We start from the raw sequence: 16,078 nt of genomic DNA, 5'->3' as shown, positions 1-16,078 counted from the left end.
GTCGAAAGGATTTTCTTCTACCCAGCCTTCCCCCCATGCAACCTGCGACCCCGCATCGTGGTTCACGTTTTTTATCCACCCGCAGACCTTAGAGAGCCGTTATTGACGATGTTTGGATTATTTCGAACCAGTGACTCTTTCTTTCTCTACCCAACACCGACCGAAGTCCACCTTTCATTCGCAGCTTATTGTGGAGGGATTGTAACATAAATTTCATGTTTTTAAAATCGACGCCGGTCATAATGGTGCTCCATTGGGCAGGAGGGGGAGTTGGAGTGTTCTGTCCACCGGAAAATTCACTCGAGCGGGGATGATATTCTTTTATCTACTTGGCCAGCGTCCGTCCTGGACGGTTTGTTTGGCGAGGTTGGTCGCTGTCGGCGTCACAAACTCGCCCCGCTTTGGGGAATGGGAAGTTATCGTACGCGAGGACGCGCTTTATTTCAGTTCGGTCCCTCCCCGGTCTCCTTTTGGTCAACCCAGGAGGAGATGAAATAATATTTGGAGATTATTAGGTTAAAAGCAACGTTGTAGCGATGTTTGGAGGGGCTTTTACAAATATTGAATATCGATACTACCCTGTCAGGGCCTTTGTACGTGTGTGACGCTTGATGATGAGCAAACACAGACCAGCGTTTACCAGCGGGTTTTGGAGAGATCATGCGATCGATATTAATTACAGATAACCAGCGGATTGTGCCGCCCTTTGCTGTGTCGTGGATTTAGTGGCCATTTGGCAGGCTATTCCCTTGCAGCTAATAACTTACTCATACATTACGATTAAAGAGGCACTTTTTTGGCGTTGCTTTTCAGGTGGTTTCCACAACGCGAGCACTTTTCGCAATCCAACATGGGACGTCAATTTTTCATTATTTACCCCGTTGAGAGGGTATGTCTGTTCATCGGATGTAAACCGTTGATTAATCACTAGCGTCAGTGAGTTCCAGCGTCCATCTTTGAGATGAAACCATGAGCTGTGGGAGTGTGTGTGTGCCTGTGCATGTGTGGGAGCAAGTATATTGACTAATTTATGACCAACGGATGGATCTTTTGCGACGAGTGGCCACACACATTGGCCCGCTTCGGTTCACGGTGGACTTTGCGGATGGACGACGGGCAAAAAAAAGGATATGGACAGTTCGGAGCGTCAATTTATTTTCATTACGCTTGCCTTCATGCTTCATCACGGGAAGAGCTGATGCGCGAACGTGCGCGAGCGTTGAGAAGTGACACAGATTTCCTCTTTTACACTGCGACAAAATCATAAAAATCTTCCCTTTCGCTCGCCTAAGGACCTCTCGAAGGACGTCTCTCGTTTGCTTCCTGGGACACGGGGGCTTTTATTCTAAATCCACGAGGCGGTTCTTTGGCGGGATTGCAGACGAAAAGATGGTGTGCGACCGTTCTAATGCCTTCCTCACACATGTCCTACGGGAGAGCACAAACGAAAAAAGCAGCATTTTGACGAACATCCTTGAAACGATTGGAATCCTTGCTAGAACGGTGGACGACCGAACTTCTGTAATCCTTTTTGGCAGTAGAGCTCGTTTTTACCTACTGGAGAGTTGTCACATGTTTTGAGCTTCTGGTGAAAATGCCTGGCACCCCGAATGCATGTAAATAGATATAAATTTTATAAATATACGACCTGTGCGATACGGTCGTGCGATGGACGGAGAAATAAAACCTCTCCATTAGACGAGCGCAACATCGGCCATATCGGCCATACGTCCGAAAGAAAACGGACACGAGAGGACTCTTGATGAGTCTTGATGTTCTGGGCAAATGGTCAAGCAAAGTACGCCTTCCCTGAAAAGAGGAAAAAAACCTTCTCCCGAATCAATCCATTTCGTAGCCAGAAGACAACTGAACCGCGCAAAAGGATGTGTGTGTGTGGTGAAATGGTGCTAGGAGAGCGGGATGGAAACAAGCCACCCGAATGATATATTCATCTTAATATTACCATTTCAAATCAGTCGACCGTTATGTCTACATTTTTTCCACATGTTTTTGTCTGCTTGTGTGTGCGCGCTCTTACCGCGAAATGGAGCACGCGGAACGGAACATCCAGTCATCCGCTGCAATCCATCCACTTCCGGACAAATTTTCCACCATCTTTCCCATACCCGAAGGAAGATCCAACCGGCTGAAGAAGAGCAGCTGGTAGGGATGGACAAATATTATATATTTGGGAATCTCTCTCATGTGCGCTCGTGGCTTGGCAGGTTCGAGTGTGGAGCGTGGAGAACGGGTATCATCAAGATTATCTATCATATTATTCGCTGAAGTTCGTGGTCTCGTTCCCAGTCTTCCGGTGTTCGTTACACCCGTAACCAGACGAGACCACGCTTTTCGAGAGGATTTCATGATGTGGTTGTTTTTTGCTACTCCGTTCTATCGTTGTTGTCCTTTTTGCGCGAGTCCCGGTCGCGACATCTAGGACCACTCGAAAGGATGCCAGCACCAGGGAAGTAAGAAGGAAGGTGTATTGAAAAATATTATTTATTTGTACATCAATATGCCGTGCGATGTCGGGATGGATCATCGAGCAGGTAGGGACGCGCTCTCGGTTTCGCAATGTAATGGAAGCGTACGTACAATGTTGGAAATATCGTTCCGCCCTCGGTATACGCTGTTATATCCCACCAGGAGCAGACAAACGGGACGAGCTATAAGTGTCGGTGTGTAATTAAAAATAAACTCCATATCGGGAAAAAGCTGCGATGTACGGAAGGGCGAAATGTTTGAAGTGGATTCGGGGCAGGCAGGACTGCCTGCCACTTGAATTTTAACGACTCGCAAAAGATGACATCGAAAAGACATCTTTCACCCCTGGTTCACCCACATCCACCTGCGGGATCGTTATCAGTTCTATAGAAATTGATCCTCATTAGACGGATGAGCGGCGGCGGGATGGTCCTTTTCTATTTTCACCGACCGATTCTTCCGAGTTGACATTTGACAGTTGACGCAGTGAGGGAGCGCGGTGAGACTAAGTGGTTGCTCGCGTTGGCTGCTGGTGTGTTTTATTGATACACACCGAACGCTCCCCTACATAGGCAAATCATCAACCACTGTCGGCGAGTGTGAGTAGTTGAGGAAATAAAATTTGATTGTCTGCCGACAGGATGTGGACACTTCGTCATACGCCGACGGGACGGAGTGTAATCGAATCGTTAAAATTCATAACTTCCAAACACCAAAAACGCGCGCGCACGGGCGGACACACATATCGAGTGTCGGTCACTTTCGTTCGTGATTGAATTACAAATTTTCGCGCCCCGACTGGCGTACGGGCGTTGAAGGCGTGTGTCGTCGCGCTCGTATCGTGATTGAATTAGTGTTTGTCCGAAAAATTGCCCATTGACGTCGCTTCTAAGCCGTTGGCTGGAGTTTGACGGAAAACCGTTCTTTCTGAACTGTTGTTTTGTGTGCTGGAAATCAGTAAAACGCGAACACTATTTTCAAAATTAACTGAAATTAAAGGGATGCGAATGCGCTACACATTAGACGGCTCTAACAATCATGTAATAGAGAATGCAGAATTAAGGACGATCAGCTCAATCATGTAATGTGTGTGATAGCCTTTTTCATCCTCCATGTTACAAAGGAGGAGCAAAACAATAATGATAGTAAAAGCAGCAGAAAGCGAACGCAAGTGTGAGATCACGCAATACGAACAATACGAACGAATCCTTTCTGCCGCTTGCCGAGGTTTTTTGTTCCAAAATGTCCTTCTCTTTTTTTTGGTTCATCCTCCAACCACCGATTCCTGGGACATTCCTGAGTGGAAGGGGCTACGAATGAAGTGGCATCGGTATGCGGCGTTTGGCATTTGAATGTGCGCGAGTTTTGTCTTTCGCTCCGCTCGTTACCTTCCCTCACTGTATCCCCGCTGGTGTGTGGCCATTGTGTCGCCGAGCGTCGTGCGGTTGTGTTCACGCAAATATTTTTTGACAGCAACCAAATAATCTATACCCTATTTTTATGAATATGTAGATGATATCCTTTGCCATTTGGTCCGATTGGCATGAGGGCTTTTTTTTTTTGCTGCTGCTGCTGTTGTTATTTTCCGTTTGTTCTCTGTCGTTGCCTGTGGGAAGTGAGCGAGCGTAGGAAAAAAGGACAATCGCCATGCCCATGCCCGTTTTGGATGGAACGATCACCAAATTGAAAAATTATGTCCAACCCATCCCCCCCCCCTCTCGCTCGCGCTCACTTCCTGTGTGTCTTTGTGGTTGGAGCGAGAGGACGGGGATGTCGGTCAGTTTGTATGTGTCCTTACTCGCGGTGGTACCCCTTTTTTTCGCACACAATGTGTGCTGTGAGAGAATGGCTGGGGCTATTGGCCATTATGTGCCGGTCGTGGTTTTTTTGTGCTTTCCTCGCAGAGACCTCATTGATGATTAGGAAATGGACGAGGAACCTTTTTTTGTGTGTGTTTGTGTGTGTGTGTGTGTGCACTGGACGTTGGAGAGGGCGGCAGCTACTGTCGAATTCGTACTAATGGTAGTAAAACAGGACAATTGAGGGACAAGAATGCCCGAAAAAATAATATAACCATAACGCAAGCGACGAACGTATGGCGCGGTTTGGTGCTGTTGGATAGTTATTAATGGATTGATGGTTGGTTTTGGGCGCCACAAGCAAGCACATACAAAGACAGGAATCTATTTGTTTTCCCATCGCACCGACTATAGTTTGCATTAGCTGCTGAGGGTGCAAATTTTATGATTCGGAACGAGCTGATAACAAAAAAAGAAACGAACAACACAGACCCCGGATGCTCCATTTCTTTCTTTTTCCATGTTGACAATGTGCAATCTCTAAACAAATAATCGGGAATAATACCAAAAGCAGTGGTTTTAGAATGCGTTGTAAGAGTGCATTTAAAATAGTTTCTCCTCCAGTTTTGCTCCAGCGCAACGGAGCATTAGCATGAATATTTCCATCGCTCTGCAAACGTCCATAAAACGCAAGAAGCGTCCATCCATTTCGCTTGAATATATTTTTCACACACACGCATCGCACAAAGCTTTTGCGAAAGAAGCTTACCAAGCAAGAATCGGGAGGCTCCACCGTCATAAAAAACAATCTCTGCAGTCCTGACGCGATCTGCAATAGTTCATACGCAACTGTCGCAACGCAAGTTCTCGAGCCTCATAAAGTGGCGCTTTTTCCTTGTGCGGTGAAAATTCTTTCCAAAACCCAGTGAAGCAACAGCTCTCCCAGGCCAGGGCCACGGCGCTAGTGGGCAATGTTTGTTCAGTTTTTATCGCGATCTAGGGGCGAGAGTGTCGTTCGTCGGCGAAAATATTGAAGCGACGCCCATTGTTTGGTAAGTGGCCAGCCGGGGCCCGGGATGGTCAGTTGGTTGGTTGTCATGTAATCCTTTCTAAATACTGTGCGCGCAGCACACACACACACTTTCACATCAGGCAAAAGCCGATCCGGGGTCGATTCGCCCCGACAACACGCGCAGACATATATCATATCGCTCTCGTCCTCGGGGGCGAACGCAGCAGCGTTTGATGAGCGCTGGGAGTGGAAAAACAAAAAACATTTCCACGAATAATGGCACTTTTCGATGGTTAGGAAAAAAAAGGACTGGAAAATTAGAGCCCTCCGAACGGGGCGGGGGAAAAAAGGGTTTGACAGAATTATGGAGACGCACGGTGGTGGTCGAGAGGTTGAAAAATGTATAAGTAATAATCATTACCCGAACGCAACCGAAATGACAAACGGGTCCGCTCTCTGTCCACTTTCCATCCGCCCGGGCGCGCCAAAAAGGAGTGCGCATCTTGTGCGACCGTTATTGTTGGTTTGATTCCTCATCCCTTCCCACCCACATCCGGCACCGCCTGGCTGTGTGTGTGTGTGTTAGTTGTGTTGTCATTTTGCGTATTTCACAGGCGCAAGGATTCTTTCCCGGTCCTCCGTTTTTTTTGGCATAGGGTTTGGTTGAGTTAATGGATGTATGTGGCTTTTTTGTGTTTGTGTGCCTCCGTCGGCAAATGAACCCTTTTTTCCGTTCTGTCACCGGCCGAGGGAATCACACCCGCTCGGTGGTGTTGGCGGAGGGTAACATTATAAAACATAAATTTATGCGCGTTTTAGAACACGCATGAGCATCCGTTCCTCCCTGTCGGTCCGTTGCCATAGAACCCTCGCGCAGTGCGATAAACAACGGCAACGGGCGACCGGGTAGGCAAGCGCCGAGAGCAGAGGACATTACAAAAAGGATGAAAGGAATCGTCTTTTTTGCGCCTGCAAATGTGTATGTGACATTGCTTGTGGCATCGGGCGTTGCTTCGGCGTGGCAAGATGGGGAAGAAGAGCGAGATGATAATATCGCCAAGATCCGTCATTGTGTCATATCAAGAATCGGTGAAAAATTGCCCACCACCAACACCGCCCTTCGCACCTCGGGCATCGCATCGCATCAACCAACCGGGAGGAAAACAGGGCGAGAATCCATCGCTTAATGGAGCTGCTGCACGGTTCGGTGCCGCAAAGCGTGCGGTTCATTTGTGTTGCGAACGCGAAAATGGAAACAAGGACCAAGCATGGATTCAATAGCGAAGCGAAGAAGAAAAGCGCCCGGATTCGAAAAGGACTCATTATCGAAATGCATTCTCGTAATGGATTTATAGAGAGTCTCGACGGGCGTACGGGACGACGACGCAGGGCGACGACAAATGCGATGGCAAATGACTTGTTGAAATATGCGACGGCCGCACTCTAGGAGGGCGACCGCACGAAGAAAACAGATAATAGCGATTTTTCTTGTTTTTCCATCGACTGCTTGAGGCGTCATTGCGTCAGACGGTTCCTTCCTGTTTCTGTGGCGCTCGGGGGGGTTAGTCATTCCATTAAGAGCAAACTGGTCCGAAATTGTCGATCGTCACGACGTTAAGTGATACAAAAATTATGCTCTAGCTTACGATCCCTTTGGTTTTGTTTTCATGGCTGCCTGCCTGCATGAAAGGACAATTGGACTTCATACCTGTGAAGGAGAGAGAGAACAGAAAAGAACAACATTAGTTTGTTTAGGTTTTTCACACAGCAGTACCCATAAATCATAATTTGAGGAAAATGGTTGTAGCAAATGAGCCCCAAACTCGTCGTGCTCCTTTTTATCAGTACACAAATATCAGCCTTTTCTATCTGATTTAAATAAAACACGAAAACTTTCAGCTTCCTCCCTGTGAATCCTTTTCCCGCACCATCACCGTCGATACGTTGGCAAATCGTTGTTCGACGATAATTCATTTAAAAGTCAGAAACAATTTTTAACCAATCGCAAACGTGCCAACCGGGCCATGTACGAACATTTCATCCGAAAAAGTTGACTGTACACATACACACACACACACGTACAATCAAGTCCAGTGTTCCGGAATTGCGGAGACGAACTCGGGACAAACCTCACCACTACCACCAGTACTACGGTTGCTGGAGAAAAAGTTCCGAAACGCTCCAAAATTGGTTGGTGCTCGGTGCAACTAATCCTAACCTTATCTGCGTCGTATCACCGCCACCACCACCACCCGACAGGATACGTGGCTTCGTGTCTTCCTGATCGTAAACAGAGCAGCCCAGGGGGAATGCTGTACCTTTCGTCTCCGAACGCGAGGGCTAACTATAAATAACCCAAACCCCTAGCAAGGCCGGCAAGGACCGAACCCCGGAAAGGGAACTCGGGCTGCAGGCGGCTTAACCCGGGGACTTAGCCGGAACGTATGCCGGGGCAGAGATATTTTAAAATAATATTTTGCAGGATTTCAATTTTTAGTTTTCCCTCTCTGCATGTGCTGAATGCGGGCAGCGCCGCCAGCGACCTCCTCAATTGACCGCTTGCCCGCCTGTGACGGACGGGCAGTGGGAGGGGATTTAGACTGAGGTGGGGTGGAAAATCAACTAAAAATCAGACTAAAAACCAAAAATCCCGTCGATTCGAAGGGTACGATTTGGCAGGGTGGACGGGTTGGGTGGACGCGCGCGCGGTGGTTACGGTCCGTTTGATTCTCCAGCAATGGATTTGGGAGGATTCGCTGCTGGAATTTATGTTTTTCTTTTCATGGTGCACGCGGTGTGTGCTCGAGAGAGTGTGGGCAGAGTTTATCCTCCGGACATTATCCTCGAGCCGGTACCGTAAAGGCGAAAGGCAACGAAGACGTGGTCATATTTATACGTTGGCTTTTGTTTTATTTTGCCTTCCACGCGCCCTGGTGCGGGTGGCCGGGAATCGATTGGCCTGAATTTAATTAGAATCGGGAAAATGGACCCGGCTAATCGGAACAGATCTCGTTTCGGTGCAAACCTGGAATTAACTGCCACCGACCGCCGCCGGGGGTACCGGTGGCCGCCTGTTTGTGTCCTGTTTCTCGATAATAATCTCTAATCCAATAATCATTATCTGGTGAAATTGGACGCAGCGCAGCGAAGTGGAGTTTGAGCAGCTGGCCCGAGCGGAAACGGCGAACGGCGAGAAAGCAAAATGGTGGCCATTCGATTCGAAGAAACAGGACTTCCACACGGACCCTGCCGATCGTAAAGCGGACCACGGACGGCTTGGGAGGATGATTTAAAAATTCACTCAAGCAGATCATTGAAATTCGAGCGAGTAAGGAAGCGAATCCGATTGCAGGACGGATGGCAGTTGGCAGGGCCCGAACCGAACCGCGAAAGTGGACGCATAAGGAAATCGACTACTTAAACGCTTCACCATCGTCCATCGAACTGTGCGATGGCGGAGGTGCGGAGCAGGCAATTGAATTAATTTACTACGAAAGCAGATCATTCAATTAAGTCACGTTTTCCGTCGTCCACCGGACAGAATTCTTAGATGTATTTTTTTTCTTCTGGCTCCTGCTTGTCGTTCTTCGGGTTTCCCCCTTGCCCAACACAGGAGGCTTGGTGCATGTTTCAATCGTTTGATACACTTTTTTCGCTCTCTCTCTCTTCGTGGTTGGAAGGACTTCATTATTTACCGACAAGCAGACAGTGTGTTTGGGTGGTGTTTTTTCCCTTCTTTCGGCCTTATCATAAAAAACACACGAACCCATGCAGCGGCCGGAAGGAAGGCAGATGAACGCAAATACTTAACCTACCGGTGGCCAATGGGGTGGTGCATTGCGCGGCCAACGGATCCCCTTGACGACATTCAATCATTGGTGCTGGAGGTTAGGGGAAATTGGAAAACGGTAGTAAACCTGGTATTAGGCGGCGGAGCGACAGAGGCACGCCCGCAGCCCAATAAGGAGAAGCAATAATGATAATACCAACATTAAGTGTCTTTAATTGTTTAATTAGTGAAACGAAGCGTGAAAACGAAAGCCAAGACGCTTCGTCCTTCACCGTCGAAAGGGGAAGAAGACACAGGCAGGCTCTTTAAAACAGGGACGAAAAGCCGAAAAGAAAAAGGAACCAACCGAAGGAGACCCGTCTCGAAGCTTCAATCGATGGGCGATGGGGCGACTTTATCACTTTTCAATTAATATTCAAATTTAAGGCGACTAAATACCTAACGGTCCGTGCGAAAATCGGTCACGGCCCATTGGTGGCGCTTTGGTTTCGACGGTGGACGAAGCGGCGGCTAGGGACGATTTCAGTGGGCGAGAAATTGATTTCCTAATTCGATAAGATTGAGACGTGTCGGCTGGATTCGCTACTGGTTGGCTGGCTGGCTGCGCTGAAAACGCTGACCAAAGCGGCGTCCCATCTCTCCGTCGTGCAGTGAACGCCAACGGCTTGATGGACGAAAGTCCCGGGAGTTTGGAGAACGAGGACGAGCAGATAGTTCATAAAATAGTTCATTTAATATTTAAATCAACTGGGGGAAAGTAAAGACTCGTCTTGCTCGTTCTCCCACGATGGTCATTTCAATGGCCGGCAGGACACACTCACCCCGAAAATGTCCTCTCCCGGCCGTCAAAAATCGTGCCTGAAAAAGACGATAGACAATCGGAACTGTCCACCCTGTCGTTATCCTTCTTTTTGCGTTGCGTTCCGTCTCAACCACTCTACCGCTCGGTTTCGGAAAAGTCGAAGAGTTGGTTCAATTTATCATTTCACATAAATATTATTCCTCTCACAGCAGCAGCGTCCCTTGCGGCAGACGACGGACGGGAAACGAGCTGCTGTCGACCGGCTGAATGACTGAATGATCTTCCCAACCTCTTCAGCACTCAGTCCAGTCTTCGGTGAGTGCGGGCAAGCATTTGAATGCTGCCGTCAAAATTGTCCTTCCTCGGAAAGTTTTGTCCGGACGGTCCGGGGTCCGGACGAAGAAGCGGTCGGGGGGAACCTGCACGACTGAAGGATGGGCTAGTGATTTATAATATTTAATAATAAAATAAATACCAAAAAAGCGAAGATGAACCCGGAAATGTCCATTCTATGGGACGCGGGGGTTTGCGGCCAGTGGTTGCTGTCTCCGTTGATCCTTGGCCGGGAGAAAATGAAGCAAAAAGTGGCTGTCACCACTCGGCATCGGACCGTCCCCGAGACCGGGTTTGCAGTTTGTGCCTTGAAAAAATCAATATCCAACCATCCCTCCCCAGCAGCAGAGGCAGCTTGTCGCCTTTTAGATGCACTTTCTCCCCGTTCACCCTTCTCTCGCCTTGTACCACGGGCTTGTTTGTATTGTGGCGCGGCGTCATAGACGGGAGTGTGAAGAAGGGGTGTACCAGGGGGCACTTGATGGGTTGGGATGATTTTTGACGAGCAAAAATAAAGGGACAGAGGGGTTTGAATGAGTGAGTGTTGGTTGATTTTTGGAATACAAATTTTTAGGAATTTTGATTAAAAATATTCCTCCCATTTCGTTGCTGGGGCGGGCAAGGGTGAGGAAAACTATAACCACCGAATGCTGTGTGTGTGTGTGTATTTAAAATGGGTAAAGCGCGGTGAGACGAGAGATAGTTCGCTCTGAACAGGACGAGTTCGGAATTGGACAGGCGTCGTTCTCGTATTCAGATCAACGAGCAATCTTTGGCAACGGTTCGGTTTTCAAAAATTAAACCCTCTCTCTCTCCCCCCCTTTCGCACACCAAAGCCTTAAAAATGCAAATTTTTCTTTCACCTCTGACAGCAGACGAGAAGAAGACGCTCTTGGGCGCCGAAAAATGGGATACCGAAAAGACAGAAAAATATCCGGAAGGTAAGTTTTTATTGAATAAAATTACCCATCTTCGAAAACACGGCCGTGTGGCGTCGGTGCGCCAAAAGCAGCCGAAAGGATTGTGACTACAATGAGAGTTAATTAATGTAATTATGGCCAAACTTTTGCACATCGAGTTCGGGCACGTTCCGTTGCAAGAATTTCCCTCCCAGCGTGGTGAAAAAGAAATCGAACCAGAAAGAGCACGGGCGATGACGGGTGAAGCTGGCACTGGTGTGTGTGTGTGTGTGTGTCCTCGCTGTTGCGGTTGCTCGTTGGACAAAGTAGTGATGAATTTAATTTTAATAAATTTACAACAGTCTTCTCGGGCAGAGCGCGCACACAGAACGACGCAGAAAGTGTCGAGTTTGGCGAGGGTGAAAGGACGACTTCCTACTTCCTGCCATCATCAGCGTTGTTGCAGGTGCAACTTTTCACGACACTGAACGGTTTTGGTACTGATTTGAATTCCCCGAGCTTGCCGGAAAATCGAGCACACGTTGGCTTCGATTAATGCTACCTGGTGCGTCAAGACGGCTGTCAAGAGTTCGTCAGTTCGCACGGTTCGTCTGATTCCCGTTCGTGCAAAGACGCAGACACACTCCTTCCAATCGATTTACCTCCCAACCTCTCAGCGGCAACGGGCAAACCCAACCCAGACGGATGTAAAAGCATTTCAAGACGCTCTTGAGATTAGCTTTCATCAAACACACACACATTGAGAGCTGTAGGTACGAAACTATCGCTCCAATTCCAAGTCAGCACCTTTTCAAATACCAATTCCCACAACGAGACCCAACGGCACGGTTCCCTGGCCCGGTTCTATTGATATTGAAATCGAATTCAATAAATTAAGTCAAGTATGTGATGTATCTGTTATAATTTATTAATAGAATTATTAAGCAGAAGACGATCCGATATGCCGGTCGGCTCGGAATCGAACGCTCAAGCTAATCGAGATGCTGAGGAAGTGGTTGGGTTGCGGGTGTGTGTGGCTGGAATGTGTGTAATTTCTCACCCACTTCTCGAGCGCACCGAGATGCTTCGTCTGGAAATGGAGTTGTCTTTCGGCAGGAACTTTCGATTTCCTTACTCCGACCAGCCTTATTCAATGTGGCGGTGGCTTTGGGTTTGGGCCGAGCAGGCTCCCATTAACATGTTGTCGTCTCTTGCCTGAGATTCACACGAACACGCCCTAGCAAAAATCGAACACGTCGTCTTGCCTTTGGAGGAGGATGTTGTTGATGGCGATGCTGGTGGCTCTCGGCATAAAGTGAAGCAAAGGAATCTGCAACCTTTAGAAATCCCAATCCAAGCTGAAGACGATGGCGAAGATTTGCCACCACCGTCCCACCGTCTCGGCGCACGATATTCAAAGATAATACAATAAAATTGAATATTAATTGAATGATAAATAACGCCTTTGAATGGTTTTGGTGGGAAATTTGAATTTCTAAGGCAGTTGGTGCAGTTTGAGAAAGCCTCGCCTCGCCGCATCTACATCGAAAGCAAACGGCGTGTGTGTTTGTGTGCAATGAGCAAGCGGTAACGGATGACGAGTCTGAAGCTCCCGGTTTGGAATTGAAATGAATTACTAAACCAATTTATGAAATATATGCTACCAAAGCAGAAGTAGCAGGCAGTAGCAGCAGCAGCATCACCGACACCGGCAAATAGTTCGAATGGGAAAGTGCTGCTGACGCTGTGCTGGCTGATACAGGGAGGGCTGGCGGGCGGCCTGGCAGTTCTACCATGCGCTTGTCGGTTGGTTACATCGTCTCGACCGATGCACACAACTCAAAATGACATCCCATTCGAGGGAGTATCTGCACCGCGGAGCGAGAGAGCGAGCGAAGAGTTCGTGATCGTTGTGACAAATGGCAGGCAGGCAGCGCGCAATGGTTTTGCTGCGTGGCGTGTGTTGTTCGGGCGCGCTCCGGGGGGAAATTGGAATACTAAATTGATCGTTTCCTTATTTCGATAACTTGTTATGTACGTGTGAGAATTGTGTATGTGTGTGTGTTTGTATGTGTGTGTGTGCCTCGCGCATTGGACACATAAATAATGAATGGCGTTCTGTTTCGTGAGTTTGTGGGCACTTTGCTGAATGAACTTTAACTGGAATAGATGGAAAATCATCATCATCATCATCATCTCTGCAATCGGGTTGATTGGGAGCGAATGCGCACAAACACACAGCCACACTTCCACGTGCGGTGGGTTGTGTAAGTGCAGTGAAGCGAGACACGACCGACAGAGGGCGCAACGAGCTCGAAACTGCAGGTCCACACACAGAAGGTGAATTGATATGTTTTATTGTTATCAATTCAATGGTCAACACAATTTGCCGTCAGTGCGGTGCATGTGGAGGTTTGATCAATTCTTCCTTAATTGATTGAATATTGTCAGTTTGATGGGCTCTTGAATGCGGTTATTAAGTTACCATTCTCTCACATCCACCAGCCCGTGCGCCATTATCTATCTGCTCGTCTCAAAAAAGATGACAAGTATTGAGTGAAGCACAGCACAGTAAACGAGGGACCATAAATCCCATAACTCTCGGCAACTTTTAACCGGATGCAATAAATTATTTCATCCAGCGCCTCTTTCCTGCTCCCAGCACCCAGCACCCAGTCACAGCCACATTCACACAGACCCACATGCATACTCTCTCTCTCTGTTAAACTGTTTTTTTTCTGTGGCAGATAAAACGTTCGGCCAAAATAAAAGAACAGAAACAAACCAACAACAAAAAAACTGAAACAACAACTCAACATAAATGCATAAATTCAATATCATAATGACAGTGATGGAAGAACCGGGCGAGAAGGGCTAACAAACGTCTGGAGCAAGGGCAGAATGCGGCGAAGAATCCAAACGAAAAAAAGGTTGATCGTTGCATCGCGTTGCATCATCGAATATGCAGCTCGGGAGCGCACTGTTGCACACGGGAACTGTTGCCAGAACGGGACAGAACGATGGGAAAAAAGGGAGCAACAAAAAAGAGGCATAAAACACCCGTCCGAAAACCCGGAGGTGCAAGAAAAGGGTGCCTCGACGCGTGGTTCGAGACGAAAGACGAAAGAGAATACGGCCGGAAAATCCTATCGAATGATTCAATGTTCCAGAAGGAAAATGCGTAATGAGCAACAGTAGCAGGCAAACGAGCAAAAGACGTGGAAGGTGGAGAACGGGAGAGGTCGCCCGGGAAAATGAATTATGATATGCATTTCTTCATAGTTCCTGTTCTTTATGTTGCCTGCTTTTTTTGCATTTCGTTCCCCGTTCTTGGGGCGTTTTTTCGCTGCTGAAACACCCCAAGAACGACGATGATGATGGGGGGGACTTTGGTGCATTCGATTCGGTATAAATAAAATCGAGCCAGCGATGGTTGTTCGACTTTCGGTTCCACGCCGTGCTTGGGTGCCGTTGCGGTTCAGTTCATTTGACGTTTCGTCGCCGTCTAGCTCAAGAACGATGCAACACAGCACAACAGCACAGCACCCAGCACCACTTTTCTTTTACGAGTGAACCCTGCCCCTTATTGCACTTTCTTTCTCCCTCTCTTTCGTCGTTCGCAAAACTTGCCGCAAATCAACTAAATGGAGCCAAGTTGAAACAGCAAGTAGCACACACACAAAAATGTCTCGTCAAGTGCAGCATAATTTCGCGGTCGCGGCACATGGCACGCAACGAATGCATTTCATACAATCCAGCCACCATACATACATACACACATACACACATCCACTGACACACAAACGCTCCGCAGGGTTCGGGGACGAAGTTTCCTCCTCCTGCAGTTAAATGCAATTTCTATCTTTCGTCTCTTAAAAGGAAGGGTGGACCGAAATTGATTTATGAGCAGTTTCTTCCAAGTACGATAAATTATAATTTCTCTCTTTCGCTGTCGGTCTCCCGGTCCCCCAGTCTCCTTCATCAGCCAGGAACGGAAGAAAGCATAACTTTGGAGTACGGTTAAATAACAAAAAAAAAAATCACGCAAACACACACACACATCCATTAGTGCACAAACAAACCGAAACAAAAGTGGCATAACATTGAGGGAACAAAAAAAAACAAAAACAAACACAGAAACACACAAATGTAACTTTTTGCCCCACGTTGCACTAATTTCACGCAACCACACACACGCTCGCACACATACACAAACGGCTCGGGATGAATTTTGCTCACCTCCATCATGGCCTGCTGGGCGGTGTGCTGAAGTCGTCAAGGCAAGAGGGTAGCTTTTCCTGCTGCTGGTTTAGAATTTTTCCCACTTCAAAAACACCACACCGCACTATCAGTCACAGCTATCAGCGATGATGGTGCACCACTGCACTAGTTCACACGGCACGAACTCACACTGGCACTGGAAGTTTGGAAATCTTTCGGATTGATAATGCATACGGAGAGGTTCGTCTCTTAATGCCCAAAGCTCGTTGAAGCTGATTTACGAGTGCAATGAAACGGACACACAATCACACACAGTCACACACACCGCGACGCCAAGCACACACGTACAAGCTTGATCACTGAGGTTTCGGTTTCGAGAGGAGCGCTCAGCGAAAAACGGAAGAAAAAAGCGCCGTTACCGAAAGCAATTGACGGGCGCAACGCACACAACAAACACCTGCACTACGCTCGCGTCTAACGATTCAACGACCCGGTACCAGCGCCGCATCACCACGGACACCGCTGCGATCGAGCGCGTACGCGAAAGAGGATGTGTTTCTCTGTGTCTGAGAATTCGTATTCTGATGTTGATTGTTTATTTTCCAACGGCCGAACCCCTCGGATTCTGGTCGTCGCCCGTGCGGTGTGCGAGCAGGCGCGCAAGCGGCCCGCCAGAGCGAGCCAGCGAGTGGTGCGCGCGGAAGCGAGATGCTGCCAGCGTGGTGCCGCGTGCGA

The 16,078-nt window shown here is 48.1% G+C and overlaps 1 protein-coding gene across 6 annotated transcripts in view; it reads right to left on the bottom strand.

Annotated features, from left to right (window-relative positions):
- LOC120951862 (homeobox protein cut) overlaps window positions 1–16,078 on the bottom strand; it is a 166,739-nt gene that overhangs the window by 31,531 nt on the left and 119,130 nt on the right. Inside the window, exon 1 of one of the 6 annotated variants that reach the window (XM_040370841.2) lies at window positions 15,362–15,965. The exons of the other annotated variants lie outside the window; for them this stretch is intronic. Coding sequence (XP_040226775.2) covers window positions 15,362–15,370 — 9 coding nt within the window. The 5' untranslated portion in view covers window positions 15,371–15,965. Of the gene's footprint in view, window positions 1–15,361; window positions 15,966–16,078 lie in introns of those variants that run through there. 6 annotated transcript variants of the gene reach the window in all.

Source organism: Anopheles coluzzii, chromosome 2, assembly GCF_943734685.1.
Source record: "Anopheles coluzzii chromosome 2, AcolN3, whole genome shotgun sequence".
Classification (NCBI taxonomy): Eukaryota; Metazoa; Arthropoda; class Insecta; order Diptera; family Culicidae; genus Anopheles; species Anopheles coluzzii.
Note: the sequence above shows the minus strand (reverse complement) of the source record. Positions and strands in the feature narration are given on the sequence as shown.